Source organism: Pocillopora verrucosa, chromosome 10, assembly GCF_036669915.1.
Source record: "Pocillopora verrucosa isolate sample1 chromosome 10, ASM3666991v2, whole genome shotgun sequence".
Lineage (NCBI taxonomy): Eukaryota > Metazoa > Cnidaria > Anthozoa > Scleractinia > Pocilloporidae > Pocillopora > Pocillopora verrucosa.
This window is the reverse complement of record NC_089321.1, coordinates 21449895-21460256: the sequence shown is the minus strand read 5'-3', so window position 1 is coordinate 21460256 and position 10362 is coordinate 21449895. Positions and strand designations below refer to the sequence as shown.

Below are 10362 nucleotides of genomic sequence, written 5' to 3'. Positions count from 1 at the left end.
TCACTGAAGGGACTGCACGCCGAGATTTTGCTTCACATTTTTATAATGTCTCGAAATAGTCGCATAAATATTTGCCTCTGAAAGGTGTTGGGCAAAGGTTTGAGAGTAAACTATTATGGCTATATTGGTGTCGAGTGGAAGATCAGGATTTTTCATTCTCTGTATTGCCTTTGCCTTAACTACAATCTCCCTTGCTGTAGCAGAACCTTACATGGGTCACGCCAATCTTCTTCCGTTGCTTTTCGGTGTGTGGATGCTTCATTCCAAATCGAAGAAAACATAACAGTATCCTTGCGCACTAAACATTGCCTAAACTCAGAGCCCTCGATTCGTTGCACCGGATATAAGATTTCATAATTTTTCTACGCTTTGCGGGCCTATAATTCATGATGTCTGAGCTCAATTTCAATTCGAGAATCGCACACTTGCCACTTTATTCTTTTTAATTTCTTGGTTTTCTTTTCTTTTTTTACGCGTGCTTGGAACTGATTCGAAATTTTCAATAGCGTTTAAATATCATTTGTTTCACGACTTAAATTAGTCTGCTCCAGTAAAGGCGAAGGCGCTCGATGGCGCGAACTGACCATGACCGCGGGACTACATCCGGGACTCGCACACACGTTGTCCAAGATGGCGGAAACAGGTGATCATACTTGGCTCGCTGCTTTCTTCTTTTTATTCGATCTTGTTTTCATTTATCTCGATTTTGTGTCTTTTCGACCGGATAATACAACGTTTATAGCTCTTTTGTAATACTACCCGTTTCTTGCCACAGCTAAAAAAGCTAAAAAGAAAAAGGGGAAGACTTTGGCCCTGACCGAGTTCTTGGCAAAAGATGGCGAAAACGGATCGTCGACTGTTACTCATGCGGCTATATACTCAGCTAGATCGACGAGCTGGGCGGACGAAAGTGAGAGCCTAAGCACTGAAGGTATTTAAAGTTCTTTTTTAGCGTTTCTTGGGCTGATTAAGGCAAAATAGTATCACAGGGGCTTCCAAAGATCTCGCTACGCTACTTATTTAAACCGATAAGTTGAACAATGATTCAATTTAACTTCAACCCAGTGTAGGGCTATCTTAAATAATGTTACAAATTTTTCATTATTTCGAAGAAACCACAATTGATTGTTCTTTTCTGTCGGACCCTTATTGGATCTTTGCAACGCTTGTGCAACTTCACGGTGAGAAATAAAACACGACATGCTAGCAGGTCATTCATAAAAGATAGTTAAGTTACGTGAGATTGTGAAATCTTGAATTATTTTAAGAGAAATAAAATTTTTTGTGGTAGCAGAATGAAATTTAAATGAATGAGTGATTTCAAGCATCTATGTTTGGCTCCCAAAGCCTTGTAATGTTATGGTAATTACCTCGAAAAAACCTTCATATCGATCTCTAGAAATAATTCATATTCAAAGAGACACGACCGACAAATAGATTCTCTATTTTTGCCCCATGTCTGCCACTAACTTGTTATGGTTACATTTTTCAAAACAATATTTTGAAATGTAAAATTAAAGACTCTCAAGAGACGTGTAGACAAAATAAAGCCATCACCAAGTACAAATTAGCTACGAAGAAGTATTTTAGATAATGTTACCTCGTGTATGTTCGCTAACAAGATGACGTGTCTTACAACTGCTTTGATTTTAACTAATAATTTAAATAATGTTTTAACAACGCTAACCTCTGCAGAAAAATATCAGAAAAAAATAGAGATTCTGATATTTATTTGTCATTTATTGAGAAATAGAGATTTTGCTTTTTCTAAAAAACTAAACAATATTAGTTTCATGACTGGATTTTTTTGTTGCGCAATGAAGGACCTTTCTTTATTCACCATTATAAACCCCAGTTTGAGATAATGACAAAAAAATTAAAGGGGTTTGGTGACATATACCAAACATTTTGTAAAATAATTTTGAGTTTAAAAGAACTCACCCTTAGCAAGTCTTCTTTATATATCTCTTTTGTTTGTGTTCTAAATTTTGTTCTGAGGAGAAAAAAAAGAGATTTTGCTCAAGCTTTTAAGGGAAAAATTATTTCATGGAAAGTCTGAACTGAAAAAGCCTACACAACTCTGCTTTATCCCAAGGAATATGTTATTTTTTTAAGAGTAAATGTAGATTAAAGGTGATATGGAATCCTGGTGCAAGGAAACCTAGTATGATGAAAATAATGTTACATGTAAAATGAAATGCAAATTCTTCAGACCCAAAGGAAGTACTATTATAAGAAATGGGATATGTACCCTGACCATGAGAAAATCTTAGCATCACAAAATTTGGATATGGTCAAGTTAAATTGAGAAATTCAGAGTTTGGTTTTTGTTCAAATGTCTTCCATAACACAATACATAATATGCAGTACCCACACTGTTACAGACTTAGCTGGTCTTCTCAAAAATACTTGGGGTATATCTACAACCAATTTGTCAAAGATCATTTCCTTACAATTTGTGAATTTTCCCAAAAAGTTTACTGGTAACTATCCATACTCCTGGTCCTGGTTGTTCAGAGGGTGGATAACACTATCCACTGGATAAATCACTATCCGGTGGATAGCGCAGTATGGGTGTTATGTGTTGGAATATGGGTGTTATTCTCAAAGAGAGGGAAGGGGATTTTGATTTAAAATTTTTCCAGTGACAACTCTTTTTTTGGGTTAAATATCTTAACTTAAACTTAATAACTTAAAGCAGGGTTTTTGATGACTTGTTTTTGTAACTGATAGAAGTTCAATGCTTAGAGTCTTTATATTTAATGGTGACTTTTCCATATTTCATAATTAACCCCTTTGTTTAATTGTATGTTCAGGTAAAGCCATGTAAACAAGCTATTTTCACAGACAATGTGTGCTGAACAGAAAGCAGCACTGTACTTTCCTTATGACTACAACATCTGTAACTTTCTTCAACTTAAAAAGATTTTTTTGTTTGTCTTGACTTCTCATGAGTTCTACTCCAATTATCCTTTGTTTAGGTCTGAATGAATTCATCTATTTTCTTTTCCTATTTGTTGTGTGAGTAGAGACTGCTGGTCTCCTAACTAGTTTATTCCTCAAAGGGAAGAGTTAAGAGAATAAATTACTATTTCCAGTACCTTAAGGCAGTAATGCAGTTTCATTATTGGTTCATATGTCAGTGTGCGTTCATTGAGATATGAAGCATGCGGGAAGTTTGCAGAGCATGAAAGATGCGCAAGAGTTGCTTGAGGTGTAGCCGAGAGCAACTCTAGCTTCTTGAGTGCTCTCCAAAACTTTCCAAGTGCTTCATATCTCAATGAACGCATGGCTGACATATGAACCAATTGCTTTATGACATTTTCAACACAAAGGAAAATTTTTTTCTCAAGGGATTTGTTTGCTGACGTCATGAGCGTGCACAATAGGAATATGAAGCACACTCGCGCAATTGAATTTGATTAGACAAATTTACTAGCTATGTTATAAAAATGCTTAGACCATGATCCATACACATGAAATTTTGATTTTTTTTTTTTTGTCTTTTTTTTATAGTGGACACTACATGGCCTGAAGAGGCTTATGGGGGAATCTCTACAGGCAATAAACTGCGTGCAGCAATGGATAGGGCCTCTCTTCCAACTGCACCAAGGGCATCCAGAGGCCCTGACATAGATGTTACCAAAGTTCCTGATGATCCCCCTTACACAGCATTTCTTGGAAACCTTTCATACGATGTTGACAGGGATGACATCTTTGAGTTCTTTGCCGGCAAAAAGGTATGAAGTTTTCAGGTGTACACTGCAATTTGTTACCTAGCAATATCTGTTTACAGAAATGATGTTAAAGAGCTATTTGGTAACATAAAGACAGTTTTTTCTTAGCAAAAAAACTTAAAAAACCACAACACACCCATAGCATACCATATTCTCTTTACAGGGAAGGGTCCTAATAGCTGGGTAAGTTTATGAAGGAGTTTTTCTTGGTGGAAAACTTTATGAATTAATTGATATCCTTCTCAAGTGTACAAAGCCTGTGTAATTATCATAAAAACTATTTAATTATCACCAGTTGGCTACCTTTTGAATACGATTTTTTATTTGGCAAAAGTTTAATCCACCCATCCCGGTCCTGTCACATGCTTTCAACCACTTCTCAGTAAAACGACATGCTTGACATTCCATTGGCAAGACTCAGAGACAACTGAGTACGATAACTTGGTAACTCAGGGTGCTCTTCATAACAACAGTATTTTTTCAGGGTTATTTCAGTATTCAAATTTTGTCTAACTTTTATTTCACTTGCATAATATACTTGCATATACTTGCCTGACATTAGTGGCAAGCCAGGGGAAAAACCATTTTTGGGAAAACTGGGGTTTTGATAGGAGTTTAAAATTTAATTTTGCTACAATCCTCATTTGTATTATTGGAAACTGTATCCAAGAGGTTCTAGTTTTCAAAATTAGTTGTGGAGCTTCATTGAAAACCCAAATCACGCCATGTATCTTTTAAAATTGACTCAGATTTTGATATCTGTGAGCCATGTCTCTCACAGTAGGGTTTTTTTGTCATACAGATCACTGAAGTGAGGCTCCCCCAAGACAGTAATGGGCGACTTAAAGGGTTTGGCTATGCAGAGTTTGTGGATAAGGAGTCTCTTGTGGCTGCTTTAACTCTAAACAATGAGGTAATTTTTTTTAACTTCTTTGCAAAGATCTACCCAACATGGAAGTTTTAGAAATTGGAGCCCAAAAACTCATGTTCAGTTTGACACTGAGAAAAATTTACCAACATTAGGTTGTGTGGAGCAAGTACATGTACATGTAGCTTTTGCACTTGCTTGCTGGACATAGCAGCACAGTTTGGCTCCACTTGCATCAATCCCTTATGGAAAATTGGATCGTATATTTCTCACTAGAGGAGAGGTTTGATTAATCAAGTGCAGAAATATTTGTTACAATGTTATTAATAAAGAATGATATTTGTGAGGTAAAATAAGAATAAAGAATGAGGTATTATTGTAAATATTTTTTTATGTTAATAGAAAAAAGATTGTACACTATACCACAATTGAATTCTGAATAACCTTTGAACAATTGACAACTCTGACAATACAAAATCCCAGTAGTGTTATGATATACTTTTACATTTGAGGGATATACTCTTGTTTTTTAGAAAGCTGAACATGGTTGTGCAATTGCCAAAGACAAATTCTTTTATAGCAATATTAGCACACTTTTTTCATGTGTTCTTTTCAATGTGCTTCCAAAAAATACATTATTATTTTAATGTTTTTTTTAATAGTTGTTTGTATAATTTTGGACATTTTTTGGCATTGCAGCAACACTGAAGCATCTCAGAAACACCCCACACTTAAATGACTTTTGTGACTGTTGCTCTTTATTATGGATCTGTAGTAAGCTCTGCAAGAACTGCCTTTCTGCTAAGTTTTGAAAAACATTAAATAAGAAAATTGAGGTACATTTCTTAAATTTGTGGTCAAATGAAAATAAATCAGCTTTGATTTATCTTGTAGATGAGAGAGTCAATGTGTTTTAGAGCACCAGAACTTCATCAAATATCATTCTTTGGTGTTATAGTTAGCACCTTAAAAACGGTTTGTGGTCTTTGAAGAAGCCCAAGCTTTATTACGGTTGCATTTTGATTTGTCACCTTTTTTCCTCTCTCTTATATATGTAGCATCTGAAGAACAGAAGAATACGAGTCGACGTTGCTGGACAACAACAACAGCAAGGTAAAGGGCGATATATGCTTACTGAAAATCTAAGCTATGATAAGCCACCCACCTTTCTTATGAGGCTCCCGCTTATAGAAATTTAATTCTCTACCTAGCACACCCTCCCCCTTCTCCTGCCTCTGTTTGATCGACAGCTCAAAGATAGTACTTTAAATCTATTTTTCCAACGAATGTCGAAAGGTAGCTGCAATCTTCTCTATGGATTGGGATTGGTCCAAAATATTCGCGCCATTTTCACAATGAGTCAGTGCAAAACTGAAACCAATCGCGAGTGCGTCACCTGCATTCTCTCTTTTTTTTTTTCTTTTTTCTTTTTCACTTTGAGTTCCCATCTCCTCCCTCTGATCTGTTCTTTTGCTCTGATTTGCTATTGTGATTACTTTGGTCAGTTCGGATTAATGATACTCGATCAAAAAACACTCTTGTTATCAGTTTGGTTTGATTTGCCTTTCAGTACAAAATACACTTGCACTTGAAAGCTTGTATTAGTTTACATTTTGGATGTTTGTGAGGTTTTGATAAAAGAAACGCATTCTGTATACGGTGTTCGTGATATTAAGATGAAGAAAGATGAAGAAGAAAAGTGATGAATCGTATTTAGGCCCCTAAATATGAGCTAGTTTTTGATAAGACTCCTTCAAGTGACACTGCACAGTAATGTTCTACTTTTCCAGTCAGATATGAGAAGTATACATCCTCTCTGAAATCATCTAACATATATTTTGAGTCTAAATGTGGCCGAAAAATAAAGAAACGATTTATCGTTGGAATCATGTCGAGAAATACCCCTTAACAGTTCCTGTTAATTTGTTGCCCTAAGGATGTCTTCTACACAACCCTTTTTACCTGTAACATTAAAAAATGTATGGCAGGTAATTCTTTTTTTTGTTTCTTTGTTTATTTATAGAACGCGAGCGCGGTGACCGGGATCGGAGTAATGAACCTGATCGCACAGATAGTGATTGGCGAAGCAAACCCGAACCTCCCCCAACCCAGAATGGTAACAACGACAGATATAACGACGATGGTGGATCCCGTGATCGTTGGGGTCCTCGAGGATACGACGGTGGACCTCGGGATAGATCGGGTTACCGAGGATATGACGATGGACCTTCTTGGGACAGATCAGGTGGAAGGGACCGAGGGTACGATGACGGACCTCGGGGCAGAGACCAGGGATACCAGGACCGCCGAGGAGACGATCGGTACGGGGACCGTGACAGGGGAAAGGGATTTGGCAGCAACTGGGATTATGGAGACAGAGACAGGTATGAAATGGTTTTAATGTACTAAATGCCGTGTTGCATGAAAATTCGCTTATTTACATCCTCCTGCCAGTAAATTTTTGGTGAATCCGTGTTCAGTCTCTCAGTAGGCTTTTGTTTCAACAACCTCTTGTTCTTCCTCGTAAAGCCCATTGCTTTTAAATCCAACATAGGCGAGACGACAGAGGTCAAGACCGTTACGATGGTGGCCGAGATCGCCCCGATGATCGACGATATGGAGATCGTTACAGTGGCGATCGGGGAGGCGGATATGGCCGAGACCGTTACGACGATCGCCGAGGTGGTGATCGTTATGGGGGTGATCGAGATCGCTACGGCGGATATGGCCGAGAACGCTACGATGATCGCCGAGGGGGTGATCGCTACGATGATCGTCGAGGGGGGGATCGTTACGATGATCGCCGAGGGGGTGATCGATACGATGATCGCCGTGGTGGCGACCGTTACGACGATCGTCGAGGTGGAGATCGGTATGGTGACAGAGATCGAAGGCGTGACAACGATGACCGCGAGAGAAGCTCATGGCGTGACTCCGACCGTGGTCGCGATTCAAGGAGCGACTTTGATAGGGACGAGAGAGAGCCTGGTAAGAGAGAAACCTTGATCTCTTTTGTTACAAATGTTACAGTGTTTTGTCGCAGCAAAACTTTGATGAAGTTTGTATTTATGAAAACAATAAATAGGGAAATGACAATGTCTTTCTCAGTTACACAAAATTAGCGAAAACTATACGGTCTCGCTCGCCCTTCTGACACTTGTATTTGAATTACAGTCAGAGAGAGGCCAAGGCTTCAGCTCCAGCCTCGCACTAAACCGGTGGAAGAAAACAAAGACGAAACTATAACAGACAGTTCTGTGTTTGGCGGCGCCAAACCTGTCGACACGGCCGCGAAAGAGCGAGAAATCGAAGAGAAACTGGCCCGACAAAAACTTGAAGACGAAGCAAAATTGAAGGAAGAGAAAGAGAGACAGAGAGAACGACGAGAGCGTGACGAATGGCCACGAGGCTCCAGTGGTCGAGCGCGGCGGGACAGCAATCGGTCGAGCGACGGAGAAAGGGGAGGGAAAGATCGACGAGACAACCCGGACTTTCGCAGCCGGCGTGACAGCGCGAGGTCCAGTGACGAGGGTTTTCCAAGCAAGGCAGTCGAGCCCGCTTCTCGGGATAACTCTCGGGGAGGTGGAAAAGAGGCCAAGGCGGCACCGAAGGAGGCACCTAAGGATGCTCCACCTCCTGCTGTGAATGTGTGGACGCAGCGGATGGAGCAACAGAAAGCGGCATCGACGGGAACGGCTGAGCCAAAGAGTCCCACCGAGGAGCATAGAGTGGAGATCAACGTTGACAGTAGCACCATGACAGTGACGTCTCCCACCTCTCCCACCTCTCCCACCTCTCCCACTTCCTCAGAGAGAAAGAGTTTCCCCAGCAAACGGTCTGGCCCTCGAAAGGAGTTCAGAGAAGGCGGGGGTCCGCCAAAAGGCAGAGGCAGAGGGATACGCCCTGAGCGAGGAGAACGAAGCGAGAGAATTGACAGAGGCGACAGGGCAAGTGTGAATGGTCCGGACGGAGGTGGTAGAGGAGTGAAGAAGGAGAAGAGGGAACGGAGACCTGCAGAGCCTAAGAAATACGAGGAGACCCAACAACCGGCAAGTGATCAGATTATAAATTACTCTTGACCTTCCTTTGAATCAAATCGGAAAGGCTAAGGTGCAAGTCCTCACGGACGACAAATAGTATTCTTCGTTCAGCTCTGTTGCAAATGCTTTCCAAACGAGTTTTAAAATTTCCTTTTGTTACAGGAACTAAGTTTTCTCAAGGATCGCTTACAAGAAAGTTAAAAGTTATCTTAACAAGTATCACATTTCTTACCAACAGGTCTTCCACACAAAGAGCAAATTTGCTGCTCTCTTGGATGATGAAGAGCCATCCGAACAGGACACACAAGAACAGTTAGACGCCGAAGACGAGACGTGATGACATCTCTCTGTTCCTTTTTTTTAATATTATTACAAGTTGAACAAATGAATTGCAAGCCCCAGATAAAAAACATTGGTGTAAATCGTTAGGTCACCCTTCTGCTTTACCAGGGCGCATGCTAATTGATGGAAACCGCTGGCGTTTGTTACGACGTGACCGACTTGATTTGGTTGTAAGCACGGACACATTAGGTAGACCAGTGCAAGCCGCATTTCATAAATTTGAACTTTAATATATTTTGGTGAGATTCTATGAATGAGAGGGTTCGACTTTGCATTTTTCTTTCCTTCGGTCTTAGTAGCTTTGATGATATTTTAAACTACTGGTTTCACTAATTATTTTGGACAACTTCGCTGCTACTAAGTTGTTTCTTTCCGTGAAAATGTTGTTTTTTCGATTTTTTTTTCTATTGAAGGTGAGATGGATTTAACCCTATTTTCTTATCTTGACTCGTTATGCGATCGCGTAGATTTGGATGAAATTACTTTTTGTGTTGGAAGACGCCTGTTTAAGTGAAGCTTTGTAAGTCTAAAGAGTTTACTTTCGTGATGTTAGTCTTAAGAGTTGGTTCATAATCGATGATTGCTGCTATTATATAAGATAAAATGTGCACTTTGGTGCAGTTTTATTTTATTTTCTACCACAAAAGTGGTAATTGTGGAAACGGTTAAACGAGGGTTGAAAATCCGTTCAGTCCTCATGAAGTGTTTTTCTGGTCGTGGGGGAGGGTAGAGGAACCCTCTCAAACTCAGTGATCAAAGACTTCTTGTCGTTCGAAACCTCTTTTTTTCTTTTCTTTTTTTTTTTTTCGTATCACTGAAGTCCATACCAACTTATTTAAATACGATTACCTTCCCCAGTGAGAAGTTAAATTTATTGGCTCGGAGCAGTAATGAATGCACTTAACGATGGTGCAGTGATTTTAATAAAAAGTTATAGTCTTGTTCACCTTGACTTTCTGATGGTTTTGAACCTGTGCTAAAATTAGAAACTATCAGTTATTCGCCACAGAGACACAGCGTAGCATCACGTTTCCCGTTGATTTTTTGGCAAAGTAAGCCAGTTTGATTTACATGTGGATGACAGCTGTGTCATGTTGAAACTAATAACACGAGTGACAGGCTGATCAATGTTCATTTCCGGGTTTAAAAAAAAAGAGGGAATCTCTCGACTGGGTACGTCTCGTTGGCGAGGTCGGCGTCTATGAATCTATCGTTATCTCAGGTTTCTGGCGAACAGGAACGGGTGCGGTCATGTAGACCGTCAAATAAGAAACAGCTCAAACAAAGCGAAATTCTTGGAATTATTTAACAGTTATCCTAACCGAAAAGGCAAGGTCACTTTCAAACACAAAATCTGAAGGCCACTCTCAACAAG

At 39.6% G+C, this 10362-nt stretch overlaps 1 protein-coding gene across 1 annotated transcript; it reads left to right on the top strand.

Moving 5' to 3' along the window:
- Positions 1-571: 571 nt before the first annotated feature.
- LOC131769312 (eukaryotic translation initiation factor 4B-like) lies at positions 572-9933 on the top strand. Its single transcript, XM_059085037.2, has 9 exons — positions 572-643; positions 776-931; positions 3517-3740; positions 4540-4650; positions 5664-5718; positions 6629-6989; positions 7160-7593; positions 7780-8654; positions 8884-9933. The coding sequence occupies exons 1-9, from the start codon at positions 586-588 to the stop codon at positions 8980-8982; spliced, it is 2373 nt and encodes a 790-aa protein (XP_058941020.2). The 5' UTR covers positions 572-585; the 3' UTR covers positions 8983-9933.
- The last annotated feature ends 429 nt before the right edge of the window (positions 9934-10362 follow it).

Bases quoted from the DNA above. Each gene is read 5' to 3' on its own strand.
- LOC131769312 (XM_059085037.2), top strand. From the start codon at position 586: ATGACCGCGGGACTACATCCGGGACTCGCACACACGTTGTCCAAGATG. The intron at 644-775 runs GTGATCATACTT...TTCTTGCCACAG, and splicing joins GTCCAAGATGGCGGAAACAG to CTAAAAAAGCTAAAAAGAAA. The intron at 4,651-5,663 runs GTAATTTTTTTT...TTATATATGTAG, and splicing joins CTTTAACTCTAAACAATGAG to CATCTGAAGAACAGAAGAAT.